The sequence below is a fragment of the Musa acuminata genome, chromosome BXJ1-5 (assembly GCF_036884655.1).
Source record: "Musa acuminata AAA Group cultivar baxijiao chromosome BXJ1-5, Cavendish_Baxijiao_AAA, whole genome shotgun sequence".
In the NCBI taxonomy this organism is placed as follows: Eukaryota; Viridiplantae; Streptophyta; class Magnoliopsida; order Zingiberales; family Musaceae; genus Musa; species Musa acuminata.
This window is the reverse complement of record NC_088331.1, coordinates 8,163,771-8,184,458: the sequence shown is the minus strand read 5'-3', so window position 1 is coordinate 8,184,458 and position 20,688 is coordinate 8,163,771. Positions and strand designations below refer to the sequence as shown.

The following is a 20,688-nucleotide window of genomic DNA, read 5'->3' as shown; positions in this document are numbered from 1 at the left end:
ACATGAGGGCTCCATGGAGTACCGGAAAGGTAATGTCGTTGAGTAAGTAGAAACGAGATGCCACGAGGCGAAAGGACGAGCGAGAATTGCTGACGTTGCTTATCCGAAGTCGCCTCAAATTTGGATCGGGTCGGATCCGGATCCGATAATATTGTGAAACTGAACCCGATCCACAATCTGGTTCGATGAATACTTTCGTGAAGCTAACATATTAAGATGATCCGCACACAAGTACTGCGAGCACAAAGAATTCAATTTTGGCGAGAAGGTTTGCCATCTCAAATCAACTTAATCATATCATTATTTTTGGGGTTCAAAAACAGGTACGAAATGCTTCACTGATGCTCCAATGCAAACCAACCATCCACACAACTTTTTTTGTACAGATGATAAAGCAGAAGGCTAAGAGCTCATAGCAAATCATACATACATGAAACTATCGACATACATGACAGGGCGACAAGGAGCATATTACATAGAGTGGTAGATTTGTTTCCTTCATCATGTTCAGTATCCGAAGACAAGCGATCAGCTTTTGCCTTGTGAGAGAGAACTCCTCAGAGGTCTTACAACTGAGTATTTTCCTCAGTACATCCTTCAAGTATCAACTGATCGATCATCTTCTTGCAGCTTCCAGTTTCTTACATGCTAGAGACCACAGAATTGAGAAAAGGAACACGAGCTGAACGAGAATTTACATTCTTGAGAACATGTACTGTACATGTATTGCACCGTTACACTTTCTGATACGGTATCGTCGTAGTTGACATCATTGTAATGCTCAATGTGAAGGCTAAGAGCTGAAGGAGAAAAATGATGAGTGACAGTTTTTTACCGAAAGTTTTAGGGACTAACAACATTAAAGTTGCTTACCGATGCAAACCCAGCACACATGATACTGAAACCTTTGAAGGTAAATGGGGCGTTTTCTGACAGGAACAGAGCTGCATGAAAGCAGGTGGCATTTTTAAGCTGATGCTAAACACATGAAGCTAATAGCATCACCAATTAGCTACCTGTGAGAGGGGTGAAGACTAGTGGAGACAGAATACTAGCAAATGAAGCTATGCCAGTAATACATCCTTGAGCCATCCCCTGAAATGAACACACATTAAAGAAAACAAAATAAATGCATGCTATTAAAGTCTTTGGGCTGTGAAGAAATTCTAGCTGTAGAAGGCTTCATCACCAATCAGGGTCCCAGATAATTAACATACAGGACTAAGCTGTGTTCTTCTATCAATTATGATATGGGCCAGCCTTGGCATCACATGAACTAAAGTTCCTCTTTTGCAACCTGAATGAGCAGAGTTTGAATCATAGAAACAGCCACATGGCCTGCAATGGTAAGGTTGCATAAGATTTGACTTCTCTCCTCAGATCCTATCATCAGTGGAAGTCTTTGTGCACTGAACTGACCCTTTTCTTTTACTTAAAGATGTGGCAAATTGCCTTAGTGTTTGTTCAAGATAACACTGAATCAGTTGACCATGTGGTTGGAGCTCAAAATGGCACATAGCAAAATAGTCTTTCAATGTAATAAACACTGAAAGGATTATAGGCGATGTTATTGGTGAAGCCTTTTTCACAAGCCAGCTAAAACATTCCAGTCGATTTAATAGCAGCATACGAGATGTGAAATCAAACAACACTAGTAAATGTTCATATCAAGATTGCAATACAGTTATAAAATTGAAAATTTTTGTTCAGAAATCAAGCAAGTCCTTTATAATGAAAATTCAGCATCAACAAACTTAGTAGTACCTGTTCATTGGATCTAACTTTTTTGGATACAATGCTCCTAATCTGCATTAGCATTGAGAAGTTCAATATAAACAGCCATATTGTTTGTGACTAAGAGTAACATATCAGTGCAAAGGAAACTACTTACACATGGGTGAATAAAAACACCCAAAATTACAAATGTGGAAGCAAAATAAGGGACCTGCAAGATAACCTTGGTAAGCTTCATCCCAAAAGAAAAACAATAATTGCTCCTTTATAAATTCATCAATAATGCCGACACTTAAATTTCAGTTCTCTCATAGCAACAGTTCATTTAGCTTAATGATTTAATTTATTGAGATAACAGAATGAGTAGAAGTTTATCAGGCAAATATTGGGAAGGAACATTCACATGTTTGTGAAATAGTATATGAACTAGTTTAAATGACTGTTACTTATGAAATAATAACTTTGTCATAATCTTCCTCTTAATTGCATCTCTTGTGATCCATGCTAGTTTAATTGTTGGGTGTACTCTTAAACATTCACATGTTTGTGAAGTTGAAAATTGATATTAAGCATTCACGGACACTAAAATTACCTGATGAACCGATTTGTAACTTATGAGTATCGTATCTCGAGATTTAGTTGACATAAATATCCTTGAAAAAGTGTGTTAAAATCTTATATGTGTGTGTGTGTATACAGACTTAGAGGAGGAATGATGGCAGTGTAGAATCTGGAGGCAGCGAACCTACAAAGAAATGACTTTAATAGAAAAATAGAGATTTAAAGTATATTAAATTGGAATATACATGTATAGGAGTGTGTGTGTGTGTGTGTTTTGATCTACACTTGAGGGATGATGAGAGTGTTGAAAGAGCTAAGTACCCAATAGGACCATGCAATGCTGTAAAGGAAGATCTGCAAAATTTGGAGAAGAATTCAGATAGTAAAAACATTGCAGTAATAGATTAACCAATAAGTATTAGTAAATGAAATTATAGTCAGAGTCCCGATTACATGTGCGCAGCTTGCCAAGAGGCCTACATTTAACAGTCTCTCCTCGCCTATAGCAGGTGCTAGTGAGGGCATCAAAAGTAGCTGCAAAAAATGCCATTCTTAAGAAATATATCCATTTACAAAAATTGTCATTTACATAATGCATTGCTCAGACCTGTGAAAAGGCTCCTGCACCACCAGCAATAAGCAGCAAATCAGCAAACTGGTCTTTGTTGAAGTGGAACTGTGCTTTTAGATAGTACTATTGAATACAGAATTAAGTAAGTAAAAAACCTAGTGATGTCCTCAGAAAAGCTAGACTTCAAACTAAAGATTGAACTAGAAAGATTATAACCTAGATTTGAATGTGAAAATAACAAGTTGTTCAAGTATCAACTCTGTTTTGGTTCATTGTTTCATTATAGCATGAAATGTGCTTTTCCTCCTGTAAGATATCTGGAGATTCCATCCATACAGAAAATGCCACGGCAAGCGGAGAAAATTAACATTGTATTATGATTTGGGGAAGGGTCATTAGTTTATGAACAGTGCAGCATTCACACAGTATCTATGCCATTATTCAGATTTAGAGGGAGTTAAGTTAATTATCAGAAAAGCAATTTGTAATTAGTCCAAGGAGAATTGGAGGAGTAATGATACCAATAGTGCAGATTGAAAGCCACTGTCAGCAAGGCTGTTGAAAAACACAACAATTGCAGCTCTTGTTAAGGTCAAACTGCATGGCAAGCAGTCAAAGTATGAGGTCTCTTCAGCAGTAATGAGACATTAACTAAGTTTGCAGAAATTTCATTGATATTCAACTCAATTGACAACTACTTCACTAAAATTGTTTATTTGAGAAGTCATCATTTTATTCTCATTTAGTACTATCAAGTTGCTACCTGAGCTTGAAAGTTTCTTCAAGATACTCAATAAAAACCAAAAGAACACAGAAGAACAGGGAAGATAATGGTTTGCTGGTTTTCCAACCGACACAACCATTACGTTATCAAGAAAATTTCTTGTCAGCAAATTTAAATTTTTGATGATTTAATCGAAATATTGGCCAAGCAAATCCACTTATCTGTTCACTCACCTGTTCCTCAGGAGGGAGATCATGTCACCCAGAGAAGGGACCTTCTTCTTAAGGGTCGGCAAACTCGGGCACGACTCGCCATCAGTTGCAGGGGAGCAGAGGGGCCGGGTGGACTCCTCGTCCATGAGAGCAGCTCCGCCGTCGGTTTCCTCCAAGAAGACCCTCATGTAGACCGCTGCGACCGCCGCCACGGAGGCCGAGACCTGGACACAAGAGGGAGGTTAAATAAAACAGACGAGAGAGTAAGAGAGGGACGGAGAGGCAGAGACCTGAAAGGTGTGGGAGGTGGGGAGGAAGCGAGCAGCAACGGTGCCGGAGACGAAACCCGCGGCGGATACCCCGGAGAGCACGCCGAAGGCCGACGCCCGCCTCCGCTCGCAGACTTTATCCGCCTTCGTGGAGCGCAGCAGAACAAGTCTTAGCAGCAAGCAAAGCAGGGCTCGGCTTCGAGCCATGAATGGGACCATTAGCTAAGTAATATAGCTTGTGTGACGCACCACATAAGCAAGGGAGAGGCATTGCATGCTGCCGTCGGAGAACATGCCGCTGACCATCTTGATCACGAAGTAGGCGTACAAGTGCGTTCTCGACCGGCCGCAAGCCAACACAACTGCGATCAATGCGTGTCACAGCAGCCGTTAACATTAGATCCATCTGCTCGTGACAATAACGGCGATTATGAATCGAGTGGGTTCGACGATTGCGCCCCAATTCCATATCCCAAAGAGGAAAGTGACGTCACCTTCCGCTCACATGGTAGTGCTTCGTTCTTTTATACAGACAGGGTGAGTCACCCTGTTATACTGCAGGGTTCGACTCATCGGTCCATGAACAGCCACATCAGCCCTAAAATTTACGGGAGTTGTTTTTTTATTATATTTTATGAATTTTATGTTGTATTGCTACTGTAACTATAAAAATATTATCAATATTTTACATATATATCTCTTCACATATTAAGATTATCATCTAATTACATATGTATTTTGAGTTTTATATTTTTAAAAGTAACGGTGACGTCTTTATATTTTGAAACCTCCGACAAACTTTTATTATTTCTTAACTCTTAATATAGAAATTTTAATATTTCATTTTCATAATTATACGAATCTTAATATAATTTTTAAAATATAAGAATTAAAATACTAAAGATAACTAAAGGCTGTGAAGTTTACCCCACGTGAGTTGTGTGGTTCAGGAACTATTCAGGGCTGCTAATTGATAAAGCTTAACGAATTGATTAACAATTAAAGGAGTGCAACACATCATATGGTTTACTTTAGAAGCTTTAAACGAAGCAATGGCAGAATGGGATGGGATGCATGTAGACGAACCAATGAAAGCTGAAGTGAGTGCGTAGCGACCATTCTGAGCATGTTTAGTTGTCTATTGCAGACAAGAAGAAGGAGCAAGGATTAAAGATATTACACATAAAGAACAAAAAAGAGGGAAAAAGGAGGAAGAGAAAGAGAAGGCACGCATGGCCCAGCTTCCCTGGGAAGTAGGCTCCATATGTGTTTGTGGCAGATCATCACGATCCCGACTTTGTCGATTCGGATTGCAGAAATAGCACATCCCGGTAGAAGTGCAAGGGGCAAGAGATGGTGGCTGGTCCATTGTTTATTGAAGCATATGAAGGAGCAGGGGTGGAGTGAATGGGTTTTGGTACCCAAGTGGCCCATCTTCCTCTTCTCTCTTTTCTTTTCTCTCGTCCTTGAGTCTTCTTTTGTAGGACTGGAATCTGTGCAGATTAGTGAATGGTGGAAGGCATGGTTAGCTCTCGGTGCCTTCCACCTCTGCTTGGGAAGGATGGTGGTAAGGTGAATTCATTAGGTTGAAGATAGTGATCAGCGAGATACGGTGTACTTTCCACCTTGACACATCAATATCTAACACCTACAACCATTTCCCATTTATCTAGCAAGTCCTCTCGTTCTATATCCGGAAACTTTCGACAGAAAGAATTCCAAGTGTGATTTTGGAGACATCCATGTATCGATTTAGTGAAAAATAGAGTCGATGATCGGTCGAAAACTCATGAATTTGAGTTCTGTAGAAAGAAAGTATCGAAGCAGAAACTGATAGCAGTGAACCCATTCCAAACTCGATTCAAGAGTTATCAGTGAAGGAACAGGAAGAAACTGATAGCAGTTTATGAGATAGGTGAACGTACCCAATGGAACAATTGCAGAGGTCATCGGCAGGGTAAGCAGAGCCTTTCGACCATATTTGTCCGAGAGATTGCCAACCAGAGGAGTCACGACAAGAGTTCCCAGTCCTGTGATCTGCAAGAAATGGGTTGAAGAAAGTCGATTAGGTGCTTCGACCACCGGTCACAAAAGCATCACATAGCAGTGAAGACACTGTATGATTTTAATCTCAACAGGGGGTCGAAGACCAAAATCATGTTTCACGCTCTGGTGAGTGCTTTACTGCCCAGCAGAGAACAAAGTGCTCTCTCCACCAATCGAGTGTGTTAAAAATAATTAGCGTCTTTGATAGAGACACAGCAATGGAGTTACTCAAAGAGAGGTAAAGACAGTGGAGACACGCAATGCAGCAAGGAAGCAAACAAAATCTCCCGGCTTAACTGAGTCGCAGACCCAACCCCACCTTTTCCGGGCAGCGAACAGATTCCACGAAACACGACCGAGGAAGAACGTTAAAGATAATAATGCTTTAACGGAAGACAGAGGAGCCACCATACGGACTGTAATCTCCGGTGAGAATGACATGCATATGGCTCTCAGGGGAAGACAACAAAGTTTTTGGATGCATATTATCTGTCGTCACTCACTGCTTGGTGTCGGGACCCCAATATTAACGAAAACAAAACAAGGCTCTGTTTCTATCAGCTCCGTTTCATTTTTCTTATGACCGAGACAACTTCCAAGTAGCTGCACTTCACAAAACGATGAGAAATTAAAGGAGAAGAAAACGGAGCATCCAATTCCACACTTTAACGGTAAGCATAAAGAGGAAGAGAGAACGTTACTCGTCGGAAGAAAGAAGAGAAGAAAGAGTAACGGCGAACGGAGCTTACGGCCTGGTTGATGCCGCTGAGGTAGATGGCGAGCGAGCACTGGTCCCGGCCGGGGCACAGCGCCTCGATGGTGACGTCGGTGATGGCGGGGATCACCATGAACGCAGAGAAGTGGAAGAGGAAGGCGCAGGCGAACAGGTGGAGCAGGTCCCCGAGGTCCTTCATTTCCTGGCGATCTCTGTTCCTCTCACCCACTTTCTCTTCCAATACCGGATGCTTGAGATGGTAAACTTCTCGAGGAGGAGGAGCAGAAGCTTCTCCACACAATATAGCAGAAAGACAGGAGGTACAGACGGAGGAAGACATTACTTTTAAGCAAGGAATGGAGTGTTGCGGTTCTCGCTTTTACTTCGGGAGTTGGTCGAGTTGAGTGGGCGTCAGTGGAGACGCTTCTGGTGTTGGTGGCGAGTCCTCGTCTAACCTTTTGGGCACAAGAGCTCTGCGATTTGCTTATCATCAATGATGCTGATGCTCGAAGCGTGTACCTCCGCATCACGACGCAGCGCAACCTTTTGAATTGCCATAGGATGCGGACTGTTCAGCGCTTATCTTAAAGAGAGACGTCGAGACGATCCTAACCGTCCGAGCGAAAAGGAATCCAAAGAGCATGTTCTTGGCCATGCTTTAGAAGTCGTGCACAGGCTATTTTTGAGGGGATTGACACTACTGTGATATATGGTCTCTTTGTGTTGGTCAAATGAGTCACAAAGGGAATTGAGTGTCGAATTGGACTATAAATGATCAGGAATCTAAACGTAGAGTAGCTCATGAGAGAATACAGGCTTGGAGAAGACGGAGAAATGAAGCACAAACTTCAATCCTCCTCTGGGATGCTTCTGAGAGCAGGCAGCCACCCACGCCCGCCCTTTCGGCTCTCAGCTCTCTTCATGTGCCGCCTGCGGAGCACATGCAGCGACTGCTCAAAGCTCTGCTGCGGCGGTGATCGCGGTGGCTCAGCGACGCGACCATCGGCCGGAGTACTTCAGTGCTCACTACAATCTTCAAGAGAACTGCTCCATCACCTTCTTCAGCGGAGAGAACTCTCCCACCGTGAAGCTCCTCCACGGCCTCTTCTGCAGAAGCACTTCCAGAGAGCTTTGTGACCTCGGGCTCCATTTCCATCTCTGCTTCTGGCGAAGGAGACTTCTCCGGGCTATATGGAGGCGGAGCGTGCTGCTACATCTTTGTTTAGGTGGCAAACAAAGAAATCAAATGTCTTAGTCTAATGCAATGTAATTGATGTTGCAATGAGAAAACATGCAAAGTGGTCTCACCTCACGCAGCAGAGCCGAATTATTGGCTTCGGGGAAATTTGCGAGCCAACAGATGTCAGATGGATCGGTCTCTTTTCTAACCAATAGGTGTTGCTCGAAAGGTCCATACTGTTCATTTCCTTGATCTCAGGTAGCACAACAAGGAGGCTTGTGGCTACTTGACCGTCGTGAGGGGCCAAAGATGATTCCATGGTGTGCACGCCACCTGCTCCATCACATGGGGGAAGCAATAGTTGCGGGGAGTAGCAGCCCCTACCCACAGTGGAGAGAGGCTCCATCACATGGGGGAAGCAATAATTCCCTGTGGTTACGGGAATTGGAACTAAGATGGGAACCCACCTGAGACATGTTCTGTTGACTTCTCAGAGATGAAACCTATGTTTCTTACAGTATCCCGACCTTGGATTCCGACTTCCCATATATCAAATACATCGTGCCATTTGAGTTCTTCCGAGGGGATAGGACACAGTTTGGCAACCTACCCTCTAACAACCGATCACAGTCATATCAGCGTTAAAGCTCAATATAGCAGATCACGTCGGTATCATGCCCTCGAGTACGATGCCATCTTACAAGGATCGGGACGACACCGCTCGAGTACCGTGCTGCCCACAAAGATCGAGACGACATCGACCGGGTACAACATCGCCCCGCAAAGATCGAGACGACGTCGTCCGAGTACCACATTGCCCCGCAAAGATCGAGACGACGCCGACCGAGCACATCGTCGCTCCGCAAACATCGAAACGACGCCGATCTGAGTACAATACCGCTGTTCGACACCATAACATGAAGGGTGCCTAATATCCAGGCGAGAAGTAAGCTCGTCGCTTGATGGGTCGACAACTATGAATATGTCAAGTACTACTAGTCCCCAAGCGTAGGGTATAAAAATTCATCGCCGGGCCGACGTCAGGAGAGGTTTTTTCCCCCTTTGGACTCATTTTTCACTAAGTTCTAACAAAATATTTGGAAGGATCGAGTCGGAAAATCCCCCTCCCGACCTCGACCTGTGTACAGGAGCCGATAATAAGAAAGGAGACGACTGATTAAAGGGGAGCCCCATGCCCCAGAAGCAAGGCTCAAAGCTCAACCCAATCGGACACCGACTTCCCCTGCCCAAGTACTGACGCGGTTGATCTTGTGCATCTGGGACTGGACCGAACTATATCGACTCCTCAGCCACAATGTACAGGTTCACTAACACGAGGTATCAATACTTAAATTTGAGACAGCAAGCTCCGATCGATCGACTTGGATTTCGATCTCCTATAGCTGATCTTTAAGGTGCTAAAGATGCTTGTAACAGTTGGACACTTGCGACCTGCTCCGATATCAAAAAAGAGATATCTGTTAGAATTAAGCTCTCGGAAAAGGATTTTATTTATTTATTTATCGTGTTGTTAGTCTCGTAAGAATCGTATTCAAGTATTCTACATGTCAGATTGTGGTGCTTGAGAATCATATCATTAGATAGTTTCTTTAGCATAAACTCGATCATTATCTCTATTTATTACCTTGGAGGTTGGTTTCGACTCACTCAAAACTTTTGGGACATGCATATTAGTAAATTTATTTTATATGAACGATGATAGGTTCAAATCATGAGGGTTAAATGTGGTATGATTGATTATTGAAATTTCTTGAAAAACACAATTGGGTTTGGTGGCTTTTCCAAAAATCTTAAAAAAAAAAAACTTAGATTCGGGTTTTCCAAAACTTATAGGATTTAGTACTTCCACTATCATTTTTCTTTATTCTTAGATTTTTGATGTTCCTATTTGATAAGGGATATTTTGATCTCCAGATGTGTCACCACCCACGTCACACGTTACTTCCTAGACAATGTCAGAATCCGACGTCGCACACCATCAGAACCCCCTAGACAATGTCAGAATCCGACGTCGCACACCATCAGAACCCCATGATGCACGCCATCAGAGCCTATCTTTTTTTAATATTGACATGATATATAAGTATGGTATTATTCTTAGACTTTCGTGATTCTTACAATCTCATTTGTTGCACCTTCTTGCTACGTGGGATGGGTGTCGTTTGATAGCTATCCTTTATGCTTAGGATGAAGGCATTTTGGTATAAGTTGTTTTCTCACTACCTCCCAACATTAGATCGACTCACGACGTTGAGAATTTGTAAGAAGAAGCAATGCACCTTTTGTAACATTGATCTAAAATCTACTGATTATTTATTATTTTGATATCATCAGTTTTCTAGGATCATCTTAGTTTATGATTTGATTTTTTTGATTTCTGACCCAATATTTTTTTGGTTAAGGAACTATGGCATCTTTATAAAAAGAAAATGTTTATTGCTGTAAGTTTTATGGAGCTTAAAATAATATTTTTTTTAATTTTTTTTTACTCATCCTACCACTTTATTTTTCAAAAATTATCTTCAATCTGTATTTGGTCTTACCTTTGCACTATTAAAAGATAAAAACCAATAACTCATTGGATTAAATTAAATTATGATGGTTTTTGGTATCATGAGTGTGATGTGACATTGGTTAAACTCTTAGACGAAGCGTCGATGTAGATACAGAGTGACGAAAGGATCAACGTTGCACTTCGGATAGATAAAGCTAAGGAGCTACCTTCTGAGAGTATCCTGATCGCATAGCGATTGCTATCGGGTCTTCTCATTGTCGTCCTTGCATCGACTACCGTTGGGGGACGAGGGTGTCGAGCAGTGATGAGATGGGCCACGCTGACACGTAAGCGGAGCCCAAAAGGAAACGCAAACATCGAGCCAACAACATATCTCGATGACTCGATTTTACGTTCCTTTGGGGGGGCAAAGAGGCGATGATGTTGGCATGGGCTATGCGATCATTGTGGAGGCGATTGACGTCGTGGTGAAAGCAAACTTTAATGTAGCCGGAGGTGGTAAAATAATTGTATCAGCATCAACGCTAATAGCATCGTCATTTATTATTGAACATTAAAATCATATTTTTATTTTTTATTTTTATATATCTGTCAATAAAACTGAGATCGTTATGATAAATGGATCTAACTTGTGTAATGACTGAAATACTAAAAAATAATGGCTAATAAGCTCCCTACTCCAAACTCTCCGTTGACGTCGATTGTGTGTGTCAGGTTTTGATCGAGTTCATCTGATGTTCTTAGTCCACTCCAATATCAAGATCATGCTCACTGGAATCTAACCAGGCGATTCGAAGTCTTCGGGCTTTGACCAACGAGGTGTCTCTTTAGAGATGCTTTGCCTCCTTTAAAGCCGAATGGTCTAAGCTCGTGCGTGCTTCACTGTTGGAAGGACTTCTTTGTATCTCCCGAATCAGCCGCCACTTTACTTCGACTCCGTCTCTGCGTATGTTCTCATGTCAATTCTTTCTGCACCAAACAAACGGTCGTATCATGCTTTTACACTATATAGTCGTAAATCTGATCGTCGCTGCGGATTTTTCATCTTATCCTCGGTTCGGTGTGGTTGTTTTCTTGTGCTCTTGCATCAACATTGCTGATTTGTCGACTGGATACTGTCCTCCTCGTGCAAAACACGTCCTGTTTGGATTTGTTTTCAACTTTAGAGATGCTGCTCTCTCTGTTAGCACTCGAGGTGTTTGTCGAATTGCCGTAGTGGTGCTTGCTCCGATGTAGCTGGACATAAATTTGGTGTCTTCGTCAGCGCTTATCTTTGATGAGGTCTCTAGCTAGGCATTTGTAGTAACTGTGCATCGATGACCAATGTTCACAAACACCATCATTCTGGTTGTGATGTTCGTAGGAAAGTTCCGTATGATTCACTATGGAGTGCCGGGAGTTATTGCGAATTTTTCAAACTTAGTGAATGGCAAGTTTCTAACTTTTGCCAATCAGAAATATCCTTAAAGAATGATGGGATTCTTGATGAAGCGATTTCACATAGAAACACAGGCTTCCAAGTGTTTGCTTGGAAGTGTGTCTTGGTGGTGCATGCTACCCAAATGATTTAACAGAGTTGTACTCCCAGTAACTATTAGTTTTTCCCTTGGGACTCTTGATTGTTGACATTTATGAGTCTGTTGCAGATTGTGAGAAGTACACTACGAATCAGATTCCAACTTAAGATCATACACAGAACTGAAATTTTCTTTTTTTGTATTTTTTTCAAATAAATTAGTTAATCTTTATTGGCTATTTGATTGAGTTTTAGTTCATTTTCTTATTTATGCATCTTCCGATCATGACCAACTGAACACCGAGTCGTTTCCTTTCTGATCTTGCATATCTTATCACCAAAACCTGACATTGCCTATACACTTATGTTACTGATAGCAACAACATGTTCATCGTAAGAACACTGTAGCTTTCCCAAAAGGAATCAGAAGATTCCAATATGTTTGTGCCACTGTTAAATGATTGTCGATGATGGTATCATGACACATTCCTATTGGTTCTGATTCGAGCTGGTTTCCAGCATTGCTTCAGGTACCTGGTTTTCTCATAACTACATTCTATCAGCCACAAGTTCACTAATCTATAGTTGTACACATTAGTTTTAACATGCAAACCAGTGGGGAGAATCGTCTTAAAATGAACTTTAAGAGATATCATGACAGATGATATTTATCTTTTCAGTGGACCTGAAATTTGATATGCACACTTTCTTCTTTTAGATCTTCAGTGAAATGACATGATTTTTATACCTTTGCAGTGAATCTACTATGGTTCGGTATTTAGATCTGCAGAGCTTCATAGTTCGAGCTCGTGTACTGAAGCTTTATAGGCAGGCATTGAGAACTGCACGTCGGGCACCTACTCATGCAAGAGGTTAATCAGTAACTTGTTTTTTTTTTTCACTCTCTGCTCTTCTTTTCTATGATAAATTGGCAACAGTTGAAGAATCGATGATACCGGCAGATGAGCTGAGACAAACTATGAGGCAGGAGATAGAGAAGAACCGGTATTGCGATGATAAGCAGAAAATTCGCTTCCTAATTAGCGAAGGCTTGCAGAGATTGAAGGGTCTTGATGAGACGCTCGACATGACGGGCCATAGCTGATGCGCTTATTTGGATTTGATGCATTCTATCTTCTTTATAGAACTTTCAGAAACCCAGCGACCTTTCTTTAAAATGTCAAGATGGTCAAGGAGACATTGAGGACACCTATGCACTCTTATTATTTGAGCTTGCAAGAGATCCTGTTATATTCATCTTCTTGCATACGAGGTATAGGCCATCGTGTTTCACCGATGAGAAGCAAATCGATAGCTCAGGACTGAGCCCTCTTGTGAGCTTCTCACAGCCTCATTTTACGCATTAAATCAAGTAGAGATGTGTTTGTGAAGCACAATAACATTAAAAAATGGCAATTTATTTTGTATTCTGTGTAGGTGCCATTTCCAATTTCGATTGGCGGCCTGCTATCTGCAGTGGTTTTCCTTCTGATCGTGAAGCAATGAATTCGAGTACTGAATAAAAAGTAATGAAGCAATGAAGTTTTCTCTTAGTTCCCTAACATGGTAAGCTAAAGTTCCTCTGCACCAAACTTGTTCACAGATAATAATCAATTTAATTAGGTTAATGCGCGCATGTTTGTTCACAGAGCATGCATCCCTTTGCCTTATCTGACAACATACTTTGCATCTTCTTACCCCAGGTTCGAAGATACCTTCCATTTAAACCACCTTTAGCAAAAGCTTTTTCCTACGGTTCACAGACAGCAGGAGGAGCATAAAGAAAAGAGGAAAGTAGCAGAATACTCTTTGAGACCCATCAACATCCCACCGAGCACAAGCCAAAAGAACAGGGTCGATGGTGGCACGAGGAGAAGAAGTCCAACCTTTAATTGAATGTTGTCTCACTGAAATCCATGAAGTTCCCATCTCCTCCGACGCCGTCAAGCTCCCTAACCTGGATAAGGCCAAACTTGCGCAGTTCTGAACTAAGCTTTCTTCTTGACTGATGAAGAAGGTTATTGCAGAGAATCTTGCAAAAGAGTAGATTAAGGGAGTGCAACATATGTTCGAGAACATGGATACTGATCGTAGTAGCGATACCATTACCTTCGAGGAACTAAACACTGGATCGAGAAGTCTGGGATCAGGCTGTCCGAAGCTGAAATCAAGCAACTTATGGATGCAGTAAGGTTGCAAAGTAGTTTTCCTTAACCTACATTCGTTTTCCTGTCACAATCAGATGTGGACAAAGAGTGCGAGTATTGACTGCATTGGATTCATGACTGCTACCATGCATCGCCACAAGCCAGACAATGATGACAAGTGGTGTTCCAGGTACAGTGCTAGAGATGAACGGAGAAATGCCAAGTCACATCTTGTACAGTATCACCCTACATGTATGCTTATGCCTTGATGGTAGAATCAATTATGAAGAATTGGAAGGTCACATATGATTCTGGAGAAAGCAAGGGATCCATCCCAAAGTAAAAGTGTGTATATCTGGTAAGCAAATAATGGTGTTTCGGTTAAATATGAATTGCAGAATTGAATCCAGGTTTCTTCGACTCACAGAGCAAGAACAGAGTAATTGTCTCCTCCATTGATCCATGACACTGTTGGCTTACGCTACATAAACAGTTCTTCCATAATTCCCTCGTCGGTGTGAGGCCAACCTATTTAGAGCTTAGATCACGAGAATCCATCCCAGAATACAGTCGGTCCACCTGTTCTGAATAATGTCACCGTGCTGGTCTCCCTGCATTGGCTTCAAGAACTCTCCGGTCACCTCGACAAGATCTCGTTGCCTTGCCGTCCTACTCGTACTGCGCCCATGACTGTGTAACGCCACTGTGGCACCAACACAGCAGGACAAACACAGTAACTTAAAGGATCCTATTTGGTTATCAGTGTTTGGGTTGGCAATGAAGGCTGCTGCGGGAGGGCAATCGGCAGAGCAGGCAGGCTTGCCCCTTGCTGCAAGGAAAGAGGTTTTCCATGATTCGAAAGCGGCTTTCGGTACGAAGACTGACCCCATCTTCTAGTCTTCTCCACATGCCGATCCCATATTCTTAACTTCAGCAAACATGATCATCAATGCCAATCAGTAGATTTCAACCACCCCACTATTATATCCCTGTCACGAGTCACATGCGCAACCCTAGAAAGAAGACGACATTGAAGTAGCTGAGGTCCCAGGCATCAGCGGCATCCGGAGCTTGCTCAGTGATGGCAGTGACAGGGAAAGGCGATGCGATGTCAGTGGCCACGAGGAGAGTTGCCGAGATGTGCGATGGATGAAGGGTACTCATGGCTTTGTTGATTTGCTATTTCCTTGGCATTTGATCTGCTGACTTGACTCCTGCAATAGAAAGCTTCATCGGACGAAAGATTTGCTGCCACCAAAACGCCGTGCGCCGCTGGTTTCATATTCTATTCAGGTTTGGTTCCGTCGTTATATGTGACACCGAAAGCTGAGAAGAGTATCAGAACCGGAGAGCATCAGAAGCCACGCCTTGGAAACATGAACATGTCGTCGGAGTTGACCGACAAACAAAGCGTTTCTCTCCAGTGTGCAATTCTCATTTTCAGTTGAATTATATTTTCTGTCATCATAAATAATCGTGATAGGGAGTCCCAACACATACATACATACAACACTAATTCTATATATTTTTTCAAGTAAAAAGCAAATCTATTTAATCAAAACATTGCGGTTAAAAAACCCATCCTGTTCTTCTCCTTAAAAACATTGCAATCTGAATTCTTCAAGGAGAAATATATTTAAGAGGTTAAACGGATGGTCGAGACGAAAAAAATACGTCGAGAAGAAGATCAATAATCCAAAGAATCAATAATAATAAGATACAGCCCGAGAAAATATTGAGTATAAAACTCGATGCGATTCGATGCTCCTTATTTATATTTATATTTTTTTAAAATTTCACTATATAAAAAAATAATGAGACTCTCCGAATCGATTCTTCGATTCCTATAGATATATTAAAGAACACATATGAGTAGTCAAAATATATTTTCTTCGTATTTTTTAATCAAAACCTGAGATATATAAAATATTTATAGAACATTTGATTTTTTCTATACTTGAATGTTTTATATTCCAAGTAACATAATTCTAAGAACAATTTAATTTCTATTGCTAACACACCGAAGAAGGAAGGAAAGGGAAACAGAGGCCTCGCTTGGTGCAAAAAACTATCCTTCACCCTTCACTTTTCCAAATTCCATTTCCTTAATCAATTAAAGCTACCGGTCTTCTCTTCCTCCTCGTTTTCTCCCTTCTTTTACTTCTCCATAATTTTCTTCTCTCTTTGCTTAACGTTTACGTAACATTCATAATAATAACATCACTCCTCCTTCGTAGAGTGATGTGTGTGATCTGCTACCGAACCGTTTGGTAGCACTCACCTCTTCCTTGTTCTACGGCCAAGTCCTACACTATACACTCTGCAGATAAGCTTCCTTCCAAGCTTTCCATTAGCATGGTAGCATCTACTTCACCCCTTTCATTATTTGACAACTGCCTTCGTCTCCACGCACTATCCAACTAAAAAACTTGATGACCAATCCAACTTGTAAATAAATATTTTTGTGTTGTGGATGGATGTGGGATGAGTTAAACGATGGCTTAGAGACATAACCACACCATCTGCAAGAGTGGTGCTGGGGGATAACACCGGCCGGCCGCTCATGACCGACAGCACCCTAATCTAAGCTTCTTCTTGATGCAGTCTGTTGCATGGTCACGAAGAACGTTGACCGAGGACACCCCATTTGCTCTCTTGCTCGTAATGTCGTGAGCGCAGATTAATCATCTTGTCGGCCGCCCTCTTTCAATTCCTTGTGGTAGTACCTGCGGTCATCCACAATACAGAGCAAGCGGAGGGCATTTCGTGTCTTCTCTTTCACTCGACCTCCTACTTCAAAATTGAAGAAGCTGCAGACGACGTTTTCCCAACCGCGAATGCTCGTACTGAATTCTGCCCTGCATGAGCTGTCTCATTTATTATCCTCACGATATTTAGGGCACTGCTAATTCTGAGTGCTACTAAATGGGCCACCTCATGAAGGACGGAGGTACACATTCATTTGTCTCAGATTACATACAATACAAGTTCACGCCCATATCTTGAGCCACAAGTCAATTCCACGCCCATGATCCCTCGGGTCAGTTTCAGTCCATTCTTGTGTGATTCGAGGAGGAGGAGGAGGAGGAGCATTAGTTGGCATGTCTCCGTGAACTCAAAGAGAAAGTGCTTGTTGAGCACTTCACTGGTACTCATTGCACATCCGTGGTTTTCTTGCTGCGAGTCATTTTCTTGCAACCATCACCACAGAGAACCAGTGAAAAGGAACCGAGGAAGCTTCTTTAACCTCCGGCGTAGGTAGGACAACGTAGGCTTGCGAAAATACATTCATAAGGTCAAATACATTTCGTGCATGGGGGTCGGTTCTGCTCTTCATTCGCTCCCTCACTCTCAACATTTAAGCACCTCTCTCATGTATGTCTCCCTCTCTCTCTGTATATATTACCCTCACGTCCACAGCCCATCCCACCTACTCCTCAACAGTAGGACATGGATTTCCTTTCCTCCTCATCCTCTTCTTCTTCTTCTTCTTCTTCTTCTTCTTCTTCTTCTTCTTCTTCTTCTCACTTCTCTTCTTCCGAGGGCAGAGAGAGTGACGGATACAGCTTCATGGTCTTTCAGATGTTTGGGAGAGTACTTTGCGCCGTAGTCACCTGTGTCTTCGCGATAGGTCGATTATTTCTCTTCTGACCCTCTCTTGCCTCCTCCTGTTTCTGCAGTTTGCCGCTGTCGGTGTTGATTGTTTCCAGAAGGGATGTCTCCCTAATTTTCTCATCCCGCGAATATTTCTTTTCCGTTAGAGAGAAATAACATGGAGAGGGTGATGAATTGCTTGATTATTCCTACAATTTTCCACCCGAATTGCTTAATTTTCTCTGGATAACTGTCTCTGTTCCCGTGCCGATTCCTATTCTTTTCTTGAATCATCTAAAATATGCTTGTAGATCTTCCCAAGTATGAGTTCTTGAGCTCCTGCCGCTTCATACAGACGAGATATACCAACAAATGGTTCTCCTTGTCATGTTGTGCAGTTGGTTCATTGGTCGGGGCCATCACAGGTGCTCCCATAGGCCTAGCGACTGAGAGCGGCCTGCTGCGAGGGGCTGGAATCGGAGCTATTTCTGGTGCCGTCTTCTCCATCGAAGTAGTTGAATCATCTCTTGACCTCTGGAACTCCCAGGAGTCAGGGATTTGGAGTGTTCTCTACGTGGTAATTCTCCAACGCTTGTCCCTATTCTTTTGAAGCCTGAGCTTCAGATATTGGCTGTGATATCACAACCTTTTAGTGGCGCAACTCCGAATGCTTGATTCGAGTGAGTTCTAATTTGAGTTCTACAGATGGACATAATCTCTAGCCTATTGAGCGGAAGACTGGTTCGGGAGAAGGTTGGCCCAGCTGTACAGAGTGCAGTACAGAGTCAGGTATGTTTCTCTACCTGAGTCGCAGAGATTCAAACCTACTGAGACTACCCCTACCATGTGGTTTATATACGATGAACGTCCTCAGATGAGTGCTCTCAGTTTGCCCTTCATGGAGAGTCTCGATTTCTTCGAGACCGGAGGCATCAGAGGATTGCCCATGGATGCAATCGACAGAATTCCCAAGTTCAGAATTACTACCCAAGACCGTGAGGACGCAACAGGGGAGAAGAATTGCTGCTCGGTCTGCCTGCAGGTAGGTTTTACTGCTCATGAAACTTGTGCTGCACACAGCTACCATTCACCTCACCTTTCATCTCAGGACTTACAAATTGGAGAAATGGCGAGGAAGTTGCCCCACTGCCACCACATGTTCCATTCGCCATGCATCGATAGCTGGGTCATCAGGCATGCCTCTTGTCCACTGTGTAGGCGGGATGTTTAGATCTCTTCTCTCTGTGAATTTTGGTATGTACAAGCTTGCTTTCCTCTCTTTCGAGTCTCTCCTTTTACAAAACCAACAAGGGTGTATTCCCCTCTTTCCTTCTCGCTGATAAGCTAACACCTCATGTACTAGCTTTCCTCATCTTCCCCTCAAACAAGTACTTGCCTCTTTTGTGATGGTAAAGTCCTCCCAGCTTAATATATTTCGTTCTTGGTGAAACTAAGGATGTGTTTGGCTTGAAAGAGAAGAGAGTTACTTCAACCCATCAGGCTTTCTTGGCTTTTAATCAGTTCCATCCTTTTCAACGTGAATAAATGCATATTAAAGCGATGCATGCACAGTCAAGAAATGTGTACTGTTGTTAGCTTTTACTGCGTATGATCTTTATGCAATACATACATAGATTTGAAGAGACAAAGAGTATGGCAAAACAAGGTGTCATTTTTCCTCCGATGAGTAATTACATGCAGTCGGTAAGTAGCTGATGGATGATTCTTTGGATTACGCTACGACATGGTTGGCCGTGACATTTGGAAATGTTGCCAACACAGGAAGCTGAAGCCCCATGTCATAATCGAATTCAACAGAGGTCTCCTTGTCTCTGTATTCTGTCTTCTTCCTTCTTCTTCTTCTGTATCTGCTGCAGGCGCGGCGCTGTGTGGGTTCTGCAACAGCACCAGAGGCGGTTGCATAAAGGCATTAAAGCATGGGCAATTGATTATGACATCCCGCCCAGCAAGAAAGGAGTAAGAAATTAGCCACTGCTACTCTAATTTTAGCAGCAGCAAGCAAGAACAATAACCCTGCGAGCAAAACACTCTTAGCAGATAGAAAACACGGTAGCATATCCTACTGCTTGTTCTAAGCTTGCACAGGTAGGCGGACATATGTCTTTCCACCCCAAACGGAGGAAAGTATAAGTTTTCACATCAAATTATCTTTGTATACTAAATCTTGTCTGTGTGAGAGTAAGACATAGATATTGCATGCTTATGCATGATTCACGATTTAGAGTCATCGATAATCTCAGAGATCCAATCCCCTATCTTCTTTTCACGACTCTTTTTATATGTTGTGTGTGATCACTGCAACGAGATTCCCTGCATGGATGGCCACCACAAGCTTAACAAGATCTATTGTCTGATGATGACAAAATTAGGTCAGGTGGGGATTAGAACGTAAAGGTCAACCATGCACAGACCGGTCGGAGGGTTCGTAATCCTCCATCCACTCCCATCGCAATCGTAACCTAAACCACTTCTCCACCGCCATTATCGCCATTGGACACGATCAAATGGTCCCATCCTACGAGTGCGAGGGACCCATCAGTTGACATGGCTGCCGCGATCGCACCGGCACGATCCAACTCTCCACCGATGGCATTCTTGCGTTGCAAGCGGAGCGGCGGTTGCTGCCAATGGACCAATTGTTGGACCGGCCTTCGGCTGTGGTTCAATTTGGTGGGGTGGGGGAGGGGGGAGGAATCGTTCCCTCAAATGACGGTGGTGCGGTGATGTTATCGGGTCGGATCCGTCTGCATCCAAATAATACTAACGTTTTGACTAATTCCGAATCGGGTTTCGGTAACGGAGGTCATTTCCGGGGGGAGATGAGAAAAGGTGAGTACAATACGCCTACCCATCGTTTACCTG

At 42.6% G+C, this 20,688-nt stretch overlaps 3 protein-coding genes across 7 annotated transcripts; 2 read left to right on the top strand and 1 right to left on the bottom strand.

Moving 5' to 3' along the window:
* Nucleotides 1-278: 278 nt before the first annotated feature.
* LOC135673557 (uncharacterized) lies at nucleotides 279-8,280 on the bottom strand. Of its 4 annotated transcripts, none has more exons than XM_065182605.1 (15): nucleotides 8,141-8,277; nucleotides 6,867-8,048; nucleotides 5,997-6,108; nucleotides 4,321-4,433; nucleotides 4,093-4,215; nucleotides 3,824-4,026; nucleotides 3,388-3,463; nucleotides 2,903-2,989; nucleotides 2,749-2,829; nucleotides 2,617-2,649; nucleotides 1,892-1,945; nucleotides 1,765-1,806; nucleotides 1,017-1,095; nucleotides 874-944; nucleotides 279-800 (listed from the first exon to the last, which is right to left on the bottom strand). In XM_065182605.1, exons 2-15 carry the CDS (start codon nucleotides 7,170-7,172, stop codon nucleotides 735-737), a joined length of 1,446 nt encoding a protein of 481 aa, XP_065038677.1. In that variant the 5' UTR covers nucleotides 7,173-8,048; nucleotides 8,141-8,277; the 3' UTR covers nucleotides 279-734. The 4 variants fall into 4 exon arrangements, with proteins under 4 accessions (XP_065038677.1, XP_065038679.1, XP_065038678.1 ...); XM_065182607.1 differs by lacking the exon at nucleotides 8,141-8,277 and adding an exon at nucleotides 6,621-6,720 and having other exon boundaries at nucleotides 6,867-7,006; XM_065182606.1 differs by lacking the exon at nucleotides 2,617-2,649 and having other exon boundaries at nucleotides 8,141-8,280.
* A 2,916-nt stretch (nucleotides 8,281-11,196) lies between these two features.
* LOC135673556 (uncharacterized) lies at nucleotides 11,197-13,321 on the top strand. The gene is made up of 3 exons (XM_065182604.1): nucleotides 11,197-11,494; nucleotides 12,821-12,936; nucleotides 13,027-13,321. Exons 2-3 carry the CDS (start codon nucleotides 12,831-12,833, stop codon nucleotides 13,167-13,169), a joined length of 249 nt encoding a protein of 82 aa, XP_065038676.1. The 5' UTR covers nucleotides 11,197-11,494; nucleotides 12,821-12,830; the 3' UTR covers nucleotides 13,170-13,321.
* A 4,291-nt stretch (nucleotides 13,322-17,612) lies between these two features.
* Nucleotides 17,613-19,325, top strand: LOC135673554 (NEP1-interacting protein 2-like). Of its 2 annotated transcripts, XM_065182603.1 has the most exons (5): nucleotides 17,637-17,842; nucleotides 18,204-18,382; nucleotides 18,511-18,594; nucleotides 18,680-18,847; nucleotides 18,914-19,325. In XM_065182603.1, exons 1-5 carry the CDS (start codon nucleotides 17,662-17,664, stop codon nucleotides 19,034-19,036), a joined length of 735 nt encoding a protein of 244 aa, XP_065038675.1. In that variant the 5' UTR covers nucleotides 17,637-17,661; the 3' UTR covers nucleotides 19,037-19,325. The 2 variants fall into 2 exon arrangements, with proteins under 2 accessions (XP_065038674.1, XP_065038675.1); XM_065182602.1 differs by having other exon boundaries at nucleotides 17,613-17,842; nucleotides 18,680-19,212.
* The last annotated feature ends 1,363 nt before the right edge of the window (nucleotides 19,326-20,688 follow it).

Excerpts from the sequence above, each read along its gene's own strand:
- LOC135673554 (XM_065182602.1), top strand. The coding sequence starts at position 17,662 with ATGGATTTCCTTTCCTCCTCATCCTCTTCTTCTTCTTCTTCTTCTTCT. Across the intron at positions 17,843-18,203 it reads CACCTGTGTCTTCGCGATAG|TTGGTTCATTGGTCGGGGCC; the intron begins GTCGATTATTTC and ends CATGTTGTGCAG. Across the intron at positions 18,383-18,510 it reads TTTGGAGTGTTCTCTACGTG|ATGGACATAATCTCTAGCCT; the intron begins GTAATTCTCCAA and ends TGAGTTCTACAG.
- LOC135673557 (XM_065182605.1), bottom strand. The coding sequence starts at position 7,172 with ATGTCTTCCTCCGTCTGTACCTCCTGTCTTTCTGCTATATTGTGTGGA. Across the intron at positions 4,434-5,996 it reads CTCTGCAATTGTTCCATTGG|TTGTGTTGGCTTGCGGCCGG; the intron begins GTACGTTCACCT and ends CATTGATCGCAG. Across the intron at positions 2,830-2,902 it reads GTGCAGGAGCCTTTTCACAG|CTACTTTTGATGCCCTCACT; the intron begins GTCTGAGCAATG and ends CATTTTTTGCAG.
- LOC135673556 (XM_065182604.1), top strand. The coding sequence starts at position 12,831 with ATGGTTCGGTATTTAGATCTGCAGAGCTTCATAGTTCGAGCTCGTGTA. Across the intron at positions 12,937-13,026 it reads GGCACCTACTCATGCAAGAG|ATGAGCTGAGACAAACTATG; the intron begins GTTAATCAGTAA and ends TGATACCGGCAG.